The 21,040-nt window shown below is 46.3% G+C and overlaps 1 protein-coding gene across 1 annotated transcript in view; it reads right to left on the reverse strand.

The window, feature by feature from the left end:
* LOC132833990 (carcinoembryonic antigen-related cell adhesion molecule 5-like) overlaps positions 1-16,217 on the reverse strand; it is a 45,284-nt gene extending 29,067 nt beyond the window's left edge. The window contains exons 1-2 of the mRNA XM_060852702.1: positions 16,146-16,217; positions 2,862-2,978 (exon numbers count right to left, since the gene is read on the reverse strand). Coding sequence (XP_060708685.1) covers positions 2,862-2,978; positions 16,146-16,197 — 169 coding nt within the window. The 5' untranslated portion in view covers positions 16,198-16,217. The remainder of the gene's footprint in view (positions 1-2,861; positions 2,979-16,145) is intronic.
* Positions 16,218-21,040: the final 4,823 nt, after the last annotated feature.

Below are 21,040 nucleotides of genomic sequence, written 5' to 3' on the forward strand. Positions count from 1 at the left end.
GCTGTACAAGACTTTGGTAAGGCCACATTTGGAATACTGCATAGAGTTCTGGTCACCCTGCTACAGGAAAGGTGTTATTAAGCTGGAAGGGGTGCAAAGCATTTGCAAGGATGTTACCCGAGATTAGAGGGTTTGAGTATAAGGAGAGGCCGGATAGGCTGGGGCATTTTTTTCCCTGGAGCGTCGGAGGTTGAGGGCTGACCTTTATAAAATCATGATGGGCATGGATTTGGTGAATAGACACGACACTGTCCAAAGCGAGGAGGCACTGGTTTAAGATGAGAGGCGAAAGATTTCAAAGGGACTTGAGGGGCAACTTTTTCACACAAAGGGTGGTGGGAGTATGTATCGAACTGACAGAGGAAGTGGTAGAGGTGGGTACACTGACAACATTTAAACAACATTTGGACAGGTCCACAGTTAGGAGAGGATCAGAGGGATATGACCCCAGTGCAGAAAAATGGCACCAGTTCAGCTTAGGAAACCTGGTTGGCCCAGATGAGGTAGGCTAAATGTGCTGTACGACTCTATAATTCCATCTGGTGTTGTCCCTGGAATACCCATGTAATAATCTTCATTGAACCAGCATCACTTTCCTGGCTTGATCGCAGCAATAGAGGATGGGACATATTGGGCCAGGAGGTGACAGGTCGTGGCTGAATACAGTTCTGAACACAGCAAACAGCCCTCAACCCATGAAGCGAGAGGGCATCGTCCGCAGAGTGTCAAGTGATCGTCGATGTGATCAGAATATGTGGGAAAGAAATTCCCACAGCCAGCACCAGCCTGTGTGTGTGTATATATACACACACACACACACACAATGTTTCTGATTGATATGACAATGCATTGAGGTAACATTGTACATGTGTGACACGTTTCTGACTGACTTCACCATTGTAGTACTGTTACAGAATATAGAACATGCCAGCACAGTACAGGCCCTTCGGCCCTTGATGTTGCGCCAACCTATGGAACCAATCTGAAGCCCATCTAACCTACACTGTTCCATTTTCATCCACATGTTTATTCAGTAACCATTTAAATACCCTTAAAGTTGACGAGTCTACCACTGTTGCAGGCAGGGCCTTCCATGCCCCTACTACTCTCTGAGTAAAGAAACTACCTCTGACATTTGTCCTGTATCTATCACCCCTCAAGTTAAAGCCATGTCCCCTTATGCTAGCCATCACCATCCGAGGAACAAGGCCCGCCCTGTCAACCCTTTCTAATCCCCTGATGATCTTATATGTCTCTATTAAGACACCTCCCAATCTTCTTCTCTCTAACGAAAACAGCCTCAAGTCCCTCAGCCTATCCTCATGAGACCTTCCCTCCACACCAGGCAACATCCTAGTATGTCTCCTCTGAACCCTTTCTGAAGCTTCCACATCCTTCCTAGAATGCGGTGACAAGAACTGTATGTAAAACCCCAAGTGCAGCCGCACCAGAGCTTTGTACAGCTGCAGTCCGACCTCACAGCTCTGCAACTCAGTCCCTCTACCAGTAAAAGCTAACACGCCATTGGTAACAACCCTATCAGCTGAAAATGTGTTGCTGGTCAAAGCACAGCAGGCCAGGCAGCATCTTAGGAATAGGGAATTCGATGTTTCGAGCATAAGCCCTTCATCAGGATTTTAACAACCCTATCAACCTGGGTGGCAACTTTCAGGGATCCATATACATGGACACCAATATCTCTCTCTGCTCATCTACGCTACCAGGAATCTTACCATTAGCCCAGTATTCTTTATTCCTTTTGCTCCTTCCATATCTCACACATCTACACTGTTTCTGACTGACATCACCATGCATTGTAGTGTCATCACACACATGCACAATGTTTCTGACTGACTGCACTGTGCATCATGGTACAATCACACATCTACACTGTTTCTGACTGACGTCATCATGCCCATCCACCTAACCAGCACATCTTTGTGATGTGGGAGGAAACCGGAGCAAACCCACGCAGACACGGGGAGAATGTGCAAACTCCACACAGTGTGTCGCCAGAGGCTGGAATTGAACCCGGGTTTCTGGCGCTGTGAGGCAGCAGTGCCAACCACTGTGCCACCGTGCCGCCCATAAGGAGAACGTCACAGGGCAACGTCACACACATGCACAATGTTTCTGACTGACTGCACTGTGCGTTATGATACAATCACACATCTACACTGTTTCTGACTGACTTTACCATGTATTGTAGTACCATCACACACATGCACAATATTTCTGACTGACGTTACCATGCATTGTAGCACCATCACACACGTACAGTTTTTCTGACTGACTTCACTATGCGTTGTTATCCCATCACATGTGTACTCAGCAAGGCCTCTGTCATCTAACAGCCACAACCTGGTGATCACTGTTGCTGGCCTGGCACCTGTATTTGGACCCTCATGAATAATTTGTTCTCCGTTACCCCAAAATATCAGAGACTTCCACGACAGGGATCTGTTAGATTAGATTACTTACAGTGTGGAAACAAGGCCTCTGGCCCAACAAGTCCACACCGAACAGCAACGCACCCAGACCCATTCCCCTACATTTACCCCTTCACCTAACACTGCCGGCAATTTAGCATGGCCCATCCACCTAACCAGCACATCTTTGTGATGTGGGAGGAAACCGGAGCAAACCCACGCAGACACGGGGAGAATGTGCAAACTCCACACAGTGTGTCGCCAGAGGCTGGAATTGAACCCGGGTTTCTGGCGCCGTGAGGCAGCAGTGCCAACCACTGTGCCACCGTGCCGCCCATAAGGAGGGCGTCACAGGGCAACTTAGCTCGGTCTCCATAATCAGACCTTGGAGAGCTCCAGTCGAATCAGCCCACACAAGTGTATTGTACTTACCCCAATCTCTATCTCCGCTGCCTACCATGGGCATCAGCTCCACTGAAAGAGAAGTGTTGGCCTTGTCAGTCACAGGTATCAGACTGTCTCGTAGCTCAAGTGGAGAGACATACAGCTCTGCCAAGGAAACAAGATATCATTAAAGACGACAGTGAATTATGAGACAATATAAAGCGACAGTCCTACGTCAGAATCCCATGGTACCTTCTTTCGCCAGTTGCAACAACAAACAATTTGAGAAAGTGAAATTTACTCATTAATAAGTAGACAATTATTAGAACCCAAGCCAAACCATGTGACAGTTCATCCATTCTGGTACTGAGAAAGCTTCTGGATTTGTTGCAGCCACTTTCATCGCTGGTTACCACAATTGCAATGCTATTTGGACAAATTACTGTTCATCTTCGCACCCAAACTGCCTGGATGCTCATCTGTTGTGTCAGAACCTGCTAGGCTACTGACCAACTGTTGCATTAAGTGAAAATCTGATGCGCATCGCTCTCTTGAAATTGATGTCATTTCTGAATCCCATGCCTGCACAGTTAAAAATGCAGATCGAGAGATTGTTATATGGTCTTCCTTAGTCGAAATGAGTGGTGCTGGAAAAAGCGCAGCAGGTCTGGCAACATCAGAGGAGCAGGAGATTTGACAGAGGTTTCATTGGAATGTGGAGGGGTAAGGGGGCTGAGAGATAAATAGGAGGGTGAAAGGGGGGAAGGTAGGTGGGAGGGTGGTAGGTGGATGTAGGTGGGAGGTGATTGTGATGGATCGGTGGGGAGGATGGAGCAGATAGGTGGGAAGGAAGATGGACAGGTCAAGACAGCAGTGCCAAGTTGGGGGGGCTTGGATCCGGGATGAGGTGGAGGGAGGCGCGATTTCGAAACTGGTGGAGTTGATGCTGATGCCCTGGGATTGGAGAGTCCTGAGGCGGAAAATGAGGCGTTCTTCCTCCAGGCATCAGGCGACTAGGATGTAGCAATGGAGGAGGCCCAGGGCTTGGCAGAGTGGGAGGGGGGGTGAGTTGAAGTGGCCAGCCACAGGGTGGTGGGATTGCTGGGTGCATGTGTCAGAGAGATGGTCCTTGAAAAATTCCACATGTTGGCGTCCTGTCTTCCCATCAAGAGCAACAGTGGATGAGGTGGATGGATGTGCAGGAAAATCTCTGCCAGGGGTGGAAGGAATCCTTAGGGCCTTGGATGGAGGTGACGAGGGAGGTGTGGATGCAGGTTTTGTACCTCGTGAGGTGGCAAGGGAAGTTGCCGGTGTGGAAGGTGGGTTGGACAAGGGAGTCACAGAGGGAATGGTCTCTTCAGAATGCTGATAGGGGTGGGGATGCAAATGTATTTTTGTTGGTAGGATTTGACTGTAAGTAGTGGAAATGGCAGAGAATAATGCGTTAAATCCAGATATCGGTGGAAGGTGAGGACCAGGGGATTCTATCCTTGTTGCAGTTGGAAGGGTGGGGTTCAAGGGCAGAGGCGCGAGACGTTGGAGGAGATGCGATGGAGGGCGTTGTTGACTACATGGAAGGGGAAATTCGTGTTCTTGAAATAGCAGGCCATCTGGGATGTCCTGGAGTGGAATTGTTCTTCCTGGGAACCGGTGCGGCAGAGGCGGATGAATTGAGAATAACGGATCGCATTTTTACAAGAGCAGGAGTGCGGGAGGAAGTGCAGAGAAGGTCGCTGTGGGAGTCGGTGGGTTTGAAATAGACGTCTGTGATGATGACCGGTTGCCAGAGATGGAGATGGAGAGGTCCGGGAAGGGGAGGGAGGTGCCCGAGACGACCCCACGTGAACTTGAGGCCAGGCTGGAAGGTGTTGGCAAAGTTGATGAACTGTTCAACCTCCTCATGAGGGCATGAGGTGGTGCTGATACAGTCATTGGTGTAGCAGAGGAAAAGGTGGGGGGTGGTACTGATGTAACTGTAGCAGAAGGACGTTGAAAAGTGTGGCGCTGGATAAAGCACAGAAGGCCAGGCTCTTTAGGCCGCATGGATTAACTTCTTATATAGTTTAGTGTGTTAGAAATCATGGAACTGTAACCTTTAACCTTTGTAAACCTTGTAACCTTTGGAAGCGTTGAATATGATCAGCTGGGCTTTTGACATAATATTCCGAACGGATTTAAGATGATGCAAATCATTCTGAGGTGATACACTTTGAAAGAAGGAGCAAGAAAGACTTAAAAGAGACCTAAGGGGCAAGTTTTTTCACACAGAGGGTGGTGTGTGTATGGAATGAGCTGCCAGAGGAAGTGGTGGAGGCTGGTACAATGACAAATTTAAAAAGCTCCTGGATAGGAATATGAATAGGAATAGTTTAGAGGGATATCCTGTTCATTTGTGATGAAGGGCTTTTGCCCGTAACATCGATTTTCCTGCTCCTCAGCATCGCTCTAGTCTCGACTCTGACCTCCAGTATCTGCAGCCCTCTCCTTTTCCTGAGAGGGATGTCCGCCAAATGCTGACAACTGGGGCTAGATAAAGTTAGGATATCTGATCAGCATGGGCGATTTGGACCGAAGGGTCTGTTTGCATCTCTATGGCTCCATGATTAAGACAAGGGAGCGCTCAATGATTGGCAGGACATTGAGAAACTCAAAGGAACACAGGAATCATGGGGGCCTCTTGTCCACAGATCCCAGTAGGTGGCAGCACAACTTCAGGAAGGTGTTTAGGAAGTTAAAAATCACACAACACCAGGTTATAATCCAACAGGTTTAATAGGAAGCACACTAGCTTTCAGAGCAACGCTCCTTCATCAGGTGATTGCGGAGGGCTCGATCGTAACACAGAATTTATAGCAAAAATTTGCAGTGTGATGTAACTGAAATTATACATTGAAAAAGTGATTGTCTGTTAAGCCTTTCATCTGTTAGGCCAGTGCGCTTCCAATTAAACCTGTTGGACTATAACCTGGTGTTGTGTGATCTTCAACTGCGTACACCCCAGTCCAACACCGGCATCTCCAAATCGTGTTTAGGAAGGGTTGCTTTTGTCAGTCATGGCACAGATTATTTGCACAGGAAGGTCATGTTGGAATGAACACAGCCCTTTGGTTAGGTTACGGCTGTGTGCAGTTCTGGTCCCCACATCATTGGAAGGATATGATTGCAGTGGAGGGGGGTGCAGGGGAGATGCTCCCGGATGTTGGCTGGGGTGGAGCATTTCACCAATGAAGAGAGGCTGGATAAGATTGGGTTGTTTGAGACTGGTCCGGATAGAAGATTACAAGGAGGATTGGCAAGGGTGGATAGAAGGCAGCTGTTCCTCTTCATCAAAGGGGGCATAATTTGATTTGATTTGATTTATTATTGTCACATGTGCCAAGGTACAGCGCAAAATGGTGTCCAATTTGCTTTACAGACAGATGATACTGTACAAGTGCATCAGGGTAAGAGAACAAAGTGCAGGAGACAGTCTTAGAGCTGCTGAGAAGGTGCAGAGAGAGAGATCAATATTAACATTAATGAGGTCCGTTCAAAAAGTCTGATCATTGTAAAGTGAAAGGCAGAGGGTATAGAAGGTATTTGAGGGCAACCTTTTTTCACCCAGAAGGTGGTGGGAGATCTGGAAAGCACTGCTTGGGAGGGTAGTTGAGGAATGAACCCTCACAACCTTTAAAAAGATCCTGGTTGAGGTCAGAATATTCAAGGTTATAGACCAAGTGATGGAAAGTGGGCCGAATGTAGGTCGTAGTAGGTTTGGTAGTACCCAGATTCGATGGGCTGAAGGACCTCATCTGTACAGGTCGTGCTGCTGTAAAGCATGTTTCATTAATACGAACTCGCTATAACAAGATTGACAAATTGGGACACTGTTTCTATAGAGGGAAGTTTTAAAGCCTGCATTGTTTAGAATGTGATTCCGGCTCTATTAGTTTAACTGGTGTTGCAGTTGTGTGATTTTCATATAACACGAGAATATACCGCATTATAGCAGAATCGACTCTACTGCACAATTCTACAATTCAATGATAATATAACAGGCCCAATCATATCCTTCCTCTGGCAATAAGAGGTGTCGATCACAGGCTGGGAATCCTATAGCGTTTCTTGTCTCCCCAGAGCTCTCATCTGGCTCAAGTCACGGAAATAACCCTCATTTGCCTCCTGAGTATTTACAGTAGAGAAGGAGACCATTCAGGCCATCATGACTGTACTAGTCAAAAAGCAACCCAATTACACTCATCTCATTCTCCAGCTTTGGACCTGTGGAGGCATTTGCAGTACTAACAATGTTTCACAAGGACGTCAGCAGGATTGGATGGTTTGAGTTATAAGGAGAGGCCGGATTGGCTGGGACATTTTCTCACTGGAGCGTAAGAGCTTGAGGGGGTGCCCTTGTCAAGGCTTATAAAGCCATGAGGGGCACAGGTCAGGTGAATAGCCAAAGTCTTTCCCCTAGCCTGGGGGAGTTCAAAACCCAGCGGGCATAGTTTAAAGTTGAGAGGGACCTGAGGGACGACTTTTTCACACGGTGTGGCAAGTATAGAATGAACCGTCAAAGGAATTGGTAGATGCAGGTACAGTTGCAACACGTAGAAAGACATTTGGACAAGAACATGAATGGGAAAGGTTGAGCGAGATATGGGCCAAATGCGAGTGAATGGCATTCGTTTAGTCTGGGAAACTTGGTCAGCATGGACGAGTTGGAGCAAAGGAAAGTATCTGTTTCCACACTGTATGACTCTATGACCCAACTGAATATCTGGGCACAGCAGCACATGGCATCTCCATTACTATCATATTGCCCTATGAGTGCCACCCTGACCTGGAGCAACAGTGACCATCCCCTTTTGGACAAAAACCCCCTCATACCCCCATTTCCTCACAGCTCTGTGGGTGGATTGGCATCAGAGTTTACCACCTCCGTCTCGGGGCTAATTCAGGCATGGTGGCAAGCATTGGGTGAGCCACCGATTGCCCAGCCAGTGCCAGAATAAAACTGAAAGGGACACTGCTTAGCAAAGACTTGCAAAGTGTTGGTGGCTGTTCTTAGAGCACCGAAACCTGAAACCATGCAAACTGCGTATTTCCCGCGAACCCAAAGTGTCACAGATTTTAGCAGGAGGGATCAATTCGGGAGGAATAACCCAGTGCGTTCAGCGTAATCATTACTGGCCACAGCAATGGCATTGATCAATACCAGGGTACTTTTCCCCACAAAGTTCCAGTTCCCACTGATCGCTGTGGATGAGAGCACCACTGGGAAAAATGCATTACCTCTGGCCGATACATCAATCCTCTTGTTTTATTCTGTGCCAGAATGGGAAAGCCCTGGGGCTTTGCTGAGGGAAAAGAAGCTTATTAGAGGAAGTCAAGAGAAACAGAGCAACGTTACACAACATATATGTTTGTAACATGATAATACTGCCATCATTTCATTGGGAAGGCAATGACCCAGTCATCTTACCAGTAAACCTCATAATCGACAGACCTGAGTAATGTTCTGGGGACTCACGTTGGAATTCTTTTTAAAGATCTGGAGTTAGAAATGTAATTGTCAGTTGTCAAAAGTTGTAAGTTGTTGGGGGAAATCCCCATCTGGTTAATGAACAAGCCTTTGGGGAAGAAAATTGCTGCCCTCCCCTGGCCTGGCCTGTACCTGACTCCAGACCAATGACAATGCAGGTTATCCTTCTGGTCAATTAGGAATGGCCTAGCCAGCAACGCCCCAAGCACAAAGGACAAAGAGCATTTGCAGCCCAGGAACAGGCCCTTCGGCCCTCCAAGACTGAGCCGATCCAAATCCACCGTCTAAACCTGTCGTCCAATTCCTTAGCATCTGTATCCCTCTGCTCCCCACCTACTCATGTATCTGTCCAGATGCATCTTAAAAGAATCTACCATGCCTGCCTCTACCACCTCTGCTGGCAACATGTTCTAGGCACCTACCACCCTCTGTGTGTAAAGTACTTACCGCGTGTATCCCCCTTAAACATTTCACCTCTCACCTGGGACTCGTGACCTCTCATTGTTGAATCCTTCACCCTGGGAAAAAGCTTGTCTCTATCCACCCTGTCTACACCCTTCATGATTTTGTAAACCTCAATCAGGTCCCCCCCCAATCGCCTTTTTGTCTAATGAAAACAAACCCAACCTACTCAACCTCTCTTCATAGCTAGCACCTTCCATCCCAGGCAACATCCTCGTAAACCTTCCCTGCCCCCTCTCCAAAGTGTCCACATCCTTTTGGTATGAGGTACCCTGACCTTTCTGGTACCCTCTCCAAAGCATCCATATCCCATGAATAAAGATAATCAGAAATAATGATGTTCGTTCATGGTCACTTGGTATCCTGTCCCTTCAGGCATCGAAACGCAATAATGTTTCTTCACTTACTGATATTAGTAAGTGAACAGCTACCACAGGTATATAGCCTTCTCACTCCCAGGAGAGTGCCTTGCCAGTCCTTCAGTCACTGACAGCCCTTTCTGTTGCCCAGAGTGCTGTGGAAGGGAATGGGTTAATGCTGAAGGCTGCATTGATCTCTGCTGTACCTGATGCTGGAGGTAAGGACTTGGGTGTAGAGAAAAGAGAGAGCAACTGGTGGGTTGAAAACCGATAAGTGGGTCCATACAGACTTAACCATACTTCAGGCTGTAACTTGGATTTGAATCGTTATCATACAATAAATACATTGTCTTCTCTTTTAGTACCAGAAATGAATTCGACCTTTAGACACCATCGAGCAAAGGGAATGTTGACACCACATGACCATCAACTGGTAGTTGGTAGCAATTGGCATCGGGGGACATAGAACAACTCAACATAGAAAATAGGAGAAGGAGGCGAGAATTGGAGCTTGAGCAGGCTATTCATAGCATCCCTACAGTGTGGAAACAGGTCATTTGGCCCAACAAGTCCATACCCAGCCTCAGAAGAGTAACCCAATCCTCCTACTCCAGATGTACAAGGGTTGAAGGATTTGAGCTGTAGGGAGAGGTAGAACAGGCTAGGGCTGTTTTCCCTGGAGCGTCGGAGGCTGAGGGGTGACCTTATAGAGGTTTACAAAATTATGAGGGGTATGGATAGGATAAATAGGCAAAGTCTTTTCCCTGGGGTTGGGGAGTCCAGAACTAGAGGGCATAGGTTTAGAGTGAGAGGGAAAAGATATAAAAGAGACCTAAGGGGCAATGTTTTCATGCAGAGGGTGATACGTATATGGAATGAGCTGCCAGAGGAAGTGGTGGCGGCTGGTACAATTGCAACATTTAAGAGGCATTTGGATGGGTATATGAATAGGAAGGGTTTGGAGGGATACGGGCCGGGTGCTGGCAGGTGGAAATAGATGGGGTTGGGATATCTGATTGACATGGACAGGTTGGACGGAAGGGTCTGTTTCCGAGCTGTACGTCCCTCTGACTCTATGACTAATGCACCTAATCTACACAGCCCTGAACACTATGGGGAATTTAGCATGGTTAATTCACCTAGCCTGCACATCTTTGGACTGTGGGAGGAAACCCACACAGACACGGGGCGAAAATGCAAACTCCATGCAGTTGCCCAAGTTTGGAATTGAACTCAGGTCCCTGTCACTGGAAGGCAGCAGTGCTAACTGATGAGCCACTGTGCTGCCCATATTAGATCCTTCAAACATGCTCTGCCATTCAATATGATCATGGCTGATCATCCAACTCAATCCCCTGTTTCCGCTTTCTCCCCTTGAGCCTCTTAATCTGAAGGACTTTTTCGCTGGAGCATAAGAGGCTGAGAGGGGACCTTTTACAGGCTGATAAAAGTGACCTTTATAAGGTGGCATAGTGGCTCAGTGGTTAGCACTGCTACCTCACGGCACCAGAGACCTGGTTCAATTGATGACTCTGGCAACTGTCTGTGTGGCGTTTGCACGTTTGCCCCATGTCTACCTGAGTTTCCTCCCCCAATCTAAAGGTGTGCAGGCTAGGGTGAATTGGCCATGCTAAATTGCCCATCGTGTTCAGGGATGTGTAGGTTAAGTGCATTAGTCAGGGGTTAATTTGGAGTCATAGGGTAGGGGACTGGGTCTGGCTGGGATTCTCTTCATCAGGTCAGTGTGAACGTGTTGGGGCCGAATGGCCTGTTTCCACACTGTAGGGACTCTACAATGAGGGGTATAGATAAGGTGAATGGGAGGAGTTGTTTCCCTGGGATGAGGGCTTTAAAGATGAGCAGCATATTTTTAAAACGAAAGAAAAAATATTTTTAAAAGACACGATGGGTATTTTTTTTAACACACAGGGCGGCACGGTGGCACAGTGGTTAGCACTGCTGTCTCACAGCCCCTGAGACCCTGGTTCAATTCCCGACTCAGGTGACTGACTGTGTGGAGTTAGCACGTTCTCCCCGTGTCTGCGTGGGTTTCCTCCGGGTGCTCCGGTTTCCTCCCACAGTCCAAAGATGTGTGGGTCAGGTGATTGGCCATGCTAAATTGCCTGTAGTGTTAGGTAAGGGGTAAATGTAGGGGTATGGGTGGATTGCGCTTCGACGGGTCGGTGTGGACTTGTTGGGCCGAAGGGCCTGTTTCCACACTGTAAGTAATCTAATCTAATCTAGTCCAGAGGAAATGGCGGATACAGATACAGTTATACATTTGAGAGACATTTGGATGAATTAATGAATAATAAATGTTTGGAGGGATATCGAACAAGTGCTGGCAGATGGGACTAGTTTAGCTTGGGACTGCGGTTGACATGGACAGGTTGGATCGAAGAGTAAGAAGTGAGGTCTGCAGATGCTGGAGATCAGAGCTGAAAATGTGTTGCTGGTTAAAGCACAGCAGGTTAGGCAGCATCCAAGGAACAGGAAATTCGACGTTTCGGGCCAGAGCCCTTCATCAGGAATGAAGGGCTCTGGCCCGAAACGTCGAATTTCCTGTTCCTTGGATGCTGCCTAACCTGCTGTGCTTTAACCAGCAACACATTGTCAGGTTGGACCGAAGGACCTGTTTCAGTACTGTATGACTCTAGACTCCATAGCTATACTGAAATCCATCTTGAAACCATTCAAAGTCTTGGCCTCAAGCACTATCTGTGGCAGAGAATTCCCCAGGCTCACCACATGATGGGTGAAGCAACTTCTCCTTATCTCAGTCCAATATGGCCTACCCCAGACCCTTAAACTGTGAGAATGCGTTGCTGGTTAAAACACAGCAGGTTAGGCAGCATCCAAGGAATAGGAAATTCGACGTTTCGGGAAGGGCTTATGCCCGAAACGTCAAATTTCCTATTCCTTGGATGCTGCCTAACCTGCTGTGCTTTAACCAGCAACACATTCTCAACTGTATCTCCAGCATCTGCAGACCTCATTTTTTACCCTTAAACTGTGAGCCCTAGTTTTGCAGTAATTATTCAGTCGATAATTTTACTTGATAAACATTTTTCAAATCATGAACTAACACGCATTGCATTGAGAACTGCTCACTTGACCTTGAGATTGTCAGGGAGCGGGGAACCTGAGAGGAAAATCAGACAGAATGCAAAAACAAAGCTGGTTATGACAAAGATGCAAATCAAAGTGAAAAGCAGCAGCAATAAATCCTAGACTCAACCAGGGCCAATTTGCAGAATTGTGTCAGAACGGCCGAGTTAAAATCATTCTCTCGCAATAAGATAAGAGAAAGGAAGATGCTACAGGAAACAAAAAGATGAAATAATTGTCAGGACAGGCACAGTGCTGTGACATGATGATATTAAACTGAATATAAACTGAATATAAAAGGATATTCAGAATCTAGGAAGGACAAACGAGAGAACAAAGCTGGAGAGGGTGGGGTGCTGCTGATAGGAAAGGGTGGAATCAGTATATCAGTAATCAGAGTTTTTTGTGACACAGTGGCAGTGGCCCTACCTCTGAACCAGAAGGCCTGGATTCAAGACCGACCTGAAACTAATGGAGGATTGGTGTCACACAGTGTGAAAATGGACTCTATGGTCCAAGTTATCCATGGTATCCTAAAGTGAACACGTCCCATTCGTCTGTGTGTTTGGCCCGTATCTCTCATTGTCCTATTCATTAAAAGTGTGAATCAAGAAAAATATCAGCCTTGACTATGGGCTGGACAGATAGTTGCAGTGTGGGCCCTTGTGTCACACTGGTAATGTTACTGCGTCTGAGTCCAAAGGCTCCAGGTTCAAGTCCCACCTGCTCCAAAGGTGACAAGAGTGAATAGAAATCTTGATAAGGGCAATGATAGTGTCCTTGCCTTCAAGTTCTATTTGTTGTGGGGGTGTTTACTTACAATGGTTGATTGTGGGGAGGAAAGTGTCTGTATGTACAGTTAATTCCTATTTGCAGCAACGAGGTAGCAGTTCTGGCAGAAAAGTCATATTGGATTCAAAGCATGAGCTCAATCTCTCTCACCACAGATGCTACCAAATCTACTGAGGTTCTCCTGCACTGTCTGTTTTTATATCCAGCATCCGCACTATTTTGTTTTGGACGGAAGTTAGACTGACTGGCCTGCAATTATCTGGTCTGTCTTGTTAGGGACCAGACCCCCTCCAAACATTAAGAAGATAGCCCAGACCCAAATTTTTATAGTTTCTTAAAATTATATTCCCTACAGTGTGGAAACAGGCCTACAAAGACCCTCCAAACAGTAACCCAGACGCATTCCCCAACATTTACCCCTGACTAGTGGACCTAGGCAACATATCCCCGATGGCTATGGGACAACTTAGCATGGCCAATCCATCCTAACCTGCACAGTTTTGGATTGTGGGAAGAAACTGGAACACCCAGATGAAACTCATGCAGACAGAATGTGTAAACTCCACACAGACTAGTTGCCCCGAGGCTGGAATCGAACCCAGGTCCCTGGTGCTGTGAGGCAGCAGGGCTAACCACTGAGTCACTGTGTTGCCTTAGCTGATCTGGCAGATGTAAGGTGAAGATCCCAGGAATGATGCAGCTGTTCAAACCACATGGCTTCCAGTAAAACAGAATGCATTTACACACCAGCGAATGGAACACAAACAAAAGATTGTTTCATTTTGGGATGGCACAGTGGCTAGCACAGCTGCCTCATAGCGCCAGAGACCCGGGTTCAATTCCAGCCTCGGACAACTGTCTGTGTGGACATTCTCCCCGTGTCTGCGCGGCTTTTCTCCAGGTGCTATGGTTTCCTCCCACTGTCCAAAGATGCGTAGGTCAGGTGAATTGGCCATAGTGTTAGGTGCTTTAATCAGAGGGAGATGGGTCTGGGTGGGTTGCTCTTCGGAGGGCCATAGTCATAGAGATGTACAGCATCTAATCTACAGGAGTCCAATCTCATCTAACAAACAGAATTGAGAAAACAGTCATTTGAAAACCTAACTGACTCTCTCTCAACTTAATGATGCCACTCTAATTTCCTGCAACATCCCCGTAACCACAACCCCTTGGAAAAAAGGTAAATTCAAACCCAAGTTCTTACAAGAGAAAGTCAGAGAGAGAGAGACAGAGACAGAGACAGATGATTATCCAGGAATCATTTTTTGAAGCATGGGGCCTCTTTTCACTGTAGGTAAAAACAATCACTGCAGATGCTGGACACCAGATTGTGGATCAGTGGTGCTGGAAGAGCACAGCAGTTCAGGCAGCATCCTGCTTCCCTGTTCCCAGCAGTTTCTAACTGCTAAAACTAAACAAAACTAGGGGAAAAAAAAATCCCTGGACTGGGAGAACTGGCCACTCCCCTTTTACTGTACAACTGGTTAAAAAAATTCTAAAAGCCTCTTCCCTGATTGTTTCCTTAGACAATATCTGTTAGGTCCCTTACCCCAGACAAATCAGAACCTCTGCCTTTTACAACCCCACTTGAAAAAAGAAACCAAGGGCAAAATAACTTGTTAAAGGAGCAGCATTGTAGATTAGATTACTTACAGTGTGGAAACAGTCCCTTCAGCCCAACAACTCCACAAAACCCACCCATACATTTGCCCCTTAACTAACACTACAGGCAATTTAGCATGGCCAATTCACCTGACCTGCATATCCCTGGACTGTGGGAGGAAACCCACACAGACACAGGGAGAACGTGCAAACTCCACACAGTCGCCTGAGGCAGGAATTGAACCCCGGTCTCTGGCGCTGTGAGGCAGCAGTGCTAACCACTGGGCCACCGTGCCACCCATTGTCACACTCCCTTGTTAAACGAAGGTACAACATTGGCAATTTTCTTGTCTGATGAGGCTAGCATGGGGAAATCGTGTGCTCTGTGAAATGGGTTACCACCTCGCTTTAAGGCTTTTTTTGTGTTCTCTTGGATCTTGCCCCTTCACCAATTCCCATTATTACTCCACCAAGGGGGGTAAAGGAGAAGCTTCTTACCAAAGACGTGCAGAGTGACGGTGGCTGTTGTTTGACTGCTCCCTTGTGGAAGCACATAAACTGTGACCTGTGTACTTCCCTGCTGTGGTGCTGCATGGCCCACTTCAGCAGGAAGGATCCCTGAAGGAGGACTAACTCCTGTAATCGATACTTGGTACCACGGTGAACCTGATCCACATCAGGATGCTTGAAGATCCAGCTCCCAGTGCTCATCAGAGCTGATAGTTCCACTGGGAAAAATGCATCGCCTTGAACTTTCACATCTATCTGCCTTTTTCCTACCTGGCTTGGTAAGTCTTGGCGATAGGAACATAGAACATAGGACAGCCCAGCACAGTACAGGCCCTTCAGTCCTCGATATTGTGCCGACCCTTTATCCTACACTAAGGTCTAACTGGCCTACATACCCTCCATTTTACCATCTGTGTGCCTATCTAAGAATCTATAATGTCTCTGACTTCCACACACCCAACACTCTGTGTAAAGAATCTACCTCTGACATCTCCTCAAAACCTTCCTCCAATCACTTTAAAATTATGTCCCCTCGTGATAGTGATTTCTGCCTGAAGAAAAAATCTCTGAATATCCCTTTCAACATCTTGTAGACCTCTATCGCGTCGCCTCTCATCCTTTTTCACTCCAATGAGAAAAGCCCTAGCTCCCTCGACTTTTTTTTCATAAGACAAGCCCTCCAGTACAGGCAGCAGCCTGGGAAATCTCCTCTCTAATGCTTCCAAATCTTTCCAATAATGAGGCGACCGGAACGGCACACAGTATTCCAAGAGTGGTCTAAACAAGGCTCCAGAGAGCTGCGGAGAAGTAAATCGGATCATCATTTCAATAAAGCAGATACAGCTGGTTAAAAATCCACACGGTAAATGGCATTTCTCAATCCTGCACCCAAACCTGACATTCTCTGACAATCTCTCACTGTCTTGTCTCTTCCCATCAACGGGGGGAGAAATAACAGGAGGAAATGGTCCTCACCTTGCGTGATCAATAAGCAGACTGCGACCACAGTTATTGGCCATCTCACCATCTTGAGAGGGCAGCTCTGGCGCCTGGGAACACCCGGTGACTGATCCACGTTTTCCGGTGCACTCAACTCTTCAGGCAAGTCAGTTTTCAATCCTCGAATGCTCATCGGACCAGGTGCTGCTGGCTTCAGGGGCAATTCCTTCCCCAGAACGGGAATTGCAAAGAAAAAAATCGATTCTTGAAATTGGGAAGGAAAGTCATCTTAACTTCAAAGGCAGTGATCGTTCTTCAGAAAATGCTTGTTTCATTTCTCGAAAAGCAGGCTCTGAAATGCATCGCCTGAGGGGCGTTAAGTTTAAAGCAATTGCATAAGCAAGCCCTTTAAACAGGAAGAATGTTGTGGTTATCTAAGGTGGTGGCTTGTTTCAGTAATGTCACTGAAGCATTAAGTTCACCACCCTACCTAATGTTCTTTACGCAAATCCAAAGACTAGCAGACAGTGAAATCTGAACTCAACGAAAGCTACCCTTCCAACTCAGCGAGCAAACTTACATCCAGCACCTCAACCTGAGCTACAAAGCTTCTCAAAACTCGTTTGAACTCAATAAACTTTGGAATTAAAAACGAGTCTGGTTGCCACGTGACTGGAAGGATGTGGAGACTTTGGAGTGGGTGCAGAAGTTCATTCGGATGCTGCCTGGACTAGAGTGTATGAGGTGTAAGGAGAGGCTAGAAAAACTCAGGGTGTTTTCTCTTGAGCAGTGGAGGCTGAGGGGAGACTTGATAGAAGTCTATACAATTATGAGGTGCATCGATAGGGTTGACAGTGAGAATCTTTCTTTTTCCCCAGAGTTAAAATGTCTAAAACTCGGCGGCATGTATTTAAGGCTGGGGGGATTGTTCAAATGAGGTGTGAGGGGCAATTTTTTTACACAGAGATGAGAGGTGGCTGGAATGCATGGCATGGGTGTTGATGGAGGCAGATACGATGGGGCATTAAGGGGCTTTTAGATACGCACATGGATATTCAAGGGATGGAGGAATATGGACCTAAGGCAGGTCGAAGGGATTGGTTTTAATTCAGTGTCGTGTTCAGCACAGCATTGTGGGCCGAAGGGCCTTTTTCCATGCTGTACAGTTCTATGTTTTATGTTCCAATGTTCAGCATATAAATATTATCTGAAAAAAAAATAATCTGCTTCACTAATGTCCTTTCAGGAAAGGAAATCTGCCTTGCTTATCTACTCTGGCCTCCATCTGACTCTAGACCAAATGCAATCTGTTTGACTCTCAATTGCCCTCATATCCCTTGAACCCATTAAGACTGTAAGACCATAACACAACAGAAATGGCCCCTCAAGCCTATCCCACCATTTATTAGGATCATGGTCGATCTCACGTTCCTATTTTCCTGCCCTAACCCTGCAATCTTTGGTTCCCCGACGGATCAAAACCCTACCTGGCTCAGGCTTAAAAATTCCAAGGAACTCGGTAGCAAAGAGTTGTAAAAACTCACAGCTCTCTGAGAGAAGAAATTCCTCCTCCTCTCAGTCTTGAATTGCGGTCCCTTTACTCAGTGGTTATGACCACTGGTCCCAGAATCTCCAATGAGGGTAAACATTCTTTCAGCATTTACCTTAGGTCGGTGTTGTAATGACCATCTTCAGTAACTTCATCAATGGGCCTCTGCTAACATAGGATCAGACTGGTGCCCTGCTCTGTGCTGTGTACACATTGCTTCAAGCCATTGGGAACTGCACAGTCTCTGACGTTACTGTGCCCACTTGCATTAAGAAAAGGACAACATCCAAGTCCACATAACATTTGTACGCAAAAGTGCCAAGTACCATTTCCATCAAACTAGTAAAACATTCAGCGTCAGATCTCTACCCTCCCAATCATCAACCTGAAATTTATTTCAAATTTGACATTGATCTGAAATTTAACAATGATCCAGCATTTGACATTGAGATGTAACTGATCTCCCATTTGACACTGATCTGCAATTGACGTGAAATTTGAGTAGGCCAGCTATGTAAACTCTGCAGATGCAAGAATAGGTCAGAAATTCAGTGTTCAGTGGTGAATCACAGACTTTCTGACTGACTAAAGCGTTTCACCTACATCTACAAGCCAGAAATGTGATGGAAATCTATCCCCATCCCCTGACAGGCCAGAAAACCAAATCAAACCAGACCATTTGATCTGTGTCCTATAAACCAAATACCACCTCCTCAAACATAAAGATGCACAATCACTGTCCACGCCCTCTGCTCCCAGAAACTCCCCAAAGCTCAGTGGTTAGCACTGCTGCCTCACAGTGCCAGGGACCTGGGTTCAATCCCCACCTCAGGCAACCGTCTGTGTGGAGTTTGCACGTTCTCCCCATGTCTGCGTGGGTTTCCTCCGGGTGCTCCGGTTTCCTCCCACAGTCCAAAGTTTAGGAGAATTGGCCATTCTAAATTGCCTGTAGTGTTAAGTACATTAGTCAGGGGTAAATGTAGAGGAATGGGTGTGGGTGGGTTGCTCTTCGGAGGGTTGTTGTGGACTTGTTGGGCCAAAGGGCCTATTTCCAGACTGTAGGGAATCTAATCTAATCTTCATCAAATGCAATTTCTCCAAACCAAAAATCCTTGTCACCCAGATCAAAATTTGTATGATTGCAGGATCATGACTTGCCTCCAACAACTTCTGCCTGACTATGTGAAAAGTGAGCAACGGAGTATTTCTTATGAGAGAGGTGGTAGGTGTGGAGTTCCTCCTGAGTAGAGGACAAGGTGGACATCACCAAATGTTATAAGGGAGGCGGTGACAACTGGGTGTTATATACATCCATCCTAAGCCAGCAAGCAGGATGAAATGGCTTTGCTGTGTTGGCCATTAGATAATATAGATAGCTAGGCTGAAGCCAGCATTAAATAATTGTACATTTATATTAACACAGATCATCATATTTCTCAGATATGTTTGCATGTTTATCCATTACAAGTGAACTTAAACAATGATCTAGCAAGTGTAGTATTGCAGTGCAGAGTCAATTACAATTGTAGAAAATAGAGTCAAGTTGGGAAATAGTTTTGGTGGAAGTGCCTGAGGCAGCAAATACCTCTCATTAATCTACGTGACACCTGTCTGCCCAGAAATATATCATTATCTCTGAGTCAAAATTCACAAATGTTGCAGGAATTCACCACATGCATTGCTACAGACCAGGAAGGTCAAAATACCAGACAGATTCAGAAGTGTGAAGAGAGATTGCATCAGTTAGGGGAATGAATGGGGAGGGATGGGGAATCTCCACTTCCAACGTGACTAGACATGTGAAATGCAGGAAGGCTATTCCCAATGGCCTGAGGGTACACAACCAGGGGTCTCAGTCTTAAGGGTATGGGTAAGCCATTTAGGACTGAGACGAAGAGACATTTCGACACACTGCTGATGGTGAAATGGTGGAATTCGCTGCCAGAGCCAGTGGCTGGGGCCAAAATGCTGTGTGCTTTCATAAAGGAGTTAGCTATGTTAGATTATAGTTCTGAGGGCTAAAGGGATGAAAAAGCATTGCGAGAAGCCAGGAACAGGGGGTACAGATTTGAATTTTAGATCAGAGTGGTGCTGGAAAAGCACAGCAGACCAGGCAGCATCCGAGGAGCAGGAAAAATCGATGTTTGGGGCAAAAGCCTGACAGATTTGGATGATCAGCCATGATTGAGTTGTTGCTCAGTAAAAATGAAGGTGGTGCTGAGCTGTTATAAGCATAGAAACCGAGCATGAGGGCAGGAGTAGGCTGGATGTAAACTTGCTTGCTGAGCCGAAAGGTTCGTTTTTAGATGCTTCAGGAGTAGGCCTTATGAACAATTATTCAGTGTTGATGCAGCACAGCAACACGCATGGCATTATCAATAGTTTTTATTTTGGGGTACATTCTCCTACTGGTCTCGGCTCTGCGTCAGTATCCCATCTTCCGATTGGAACGACCAGTAAGTGTACAGATGAGACGAAGATTGGTTGAGTTGGTAACAGTGAGGAACAAGGTCTTTGTTTGTGGGAGGCTGCAAATATGCTCTTCAGATGGGCAGATCAATAACAGATGGAATTTAACTTAATAAATGTGGAGGTACCTCATAGGAAGTAATAAGATGAGGGAGCACTCAATAAATGGTAGGGTGTTCAGAGCAACAGAAAAATGCTGGGGGTGCTTGTCCACAGATCCCTGAAGGGCAGGTTAACAGGTGAGTTAAGAAAACATATAGGGTACTTGAATTTTTTTCAGCTGAGGCAAAGATTATGAGAGCAGTTTGGTCATGTTGGAGTCAAACAAGGTTCTGGTTAGCCTATAGCTGGAGTACTGTGCGCAATGTTGGTCACCGCACTCCAGGAAGGATGTAATTACCCTGGAAGGGGTGCAGAGGAGATTCACTAGAATGTTGCCTCTGATTGAGTATTTGCTATGAAGAGAGACCGGAGAAGCTCAGATTGTTTTCCTTGGAGCAACAATGCTTGAGAAGAGATCTGATTGAGGTTATGAGGGACATGGACAGGTTGGATAGAAAGTAACTGTTAGACTTCATTGAAGCATCAAGAAAAAGGGGCAATTTTGAAGTGTTTAGAGGGTATTTGTGGAATGCAATTTTCACCCAATGTGTGTTGGGTGTCTGAAATGCACTGTAGTTGAGGTGGGAAATCTCACAACCTTTAAGAAGATGAGTACTTGAAATGTTGAAACTTTTTCAACGTTATGGAAGTAGTGTGGGAAAGTGGGACTGGTGTAAGGTGATACTGTCTTTTTGTTAGGATAGACCTGATGGGTCAAAGTGCCTCTTCTGTCTTGCATAATTAACCCTTAATGAGCTTGAGTTCATCCGAAGCTCTGTTGCACATATCCCCGACCATGCATCAACATTGG

Source organism: Hemiscyllium ocellatum, chromosome 38 (assembly GCF_020745735.1).
Source record: "Hemiscyllium ocellatum isolate sHemOce1 chromosome 38, sHemOce1.pat.X.cur, whole genome shotgun sequence".
In the NCBI taxonomy this organism is placed as follows: domain Eukaryota; kingdom Metazoa; phylum Chordata; class Chondrichthyes; order Orectolobiformes; family Hemiscylliidae; genus Hemiscyllium; species Hemiscyllium ocellatum.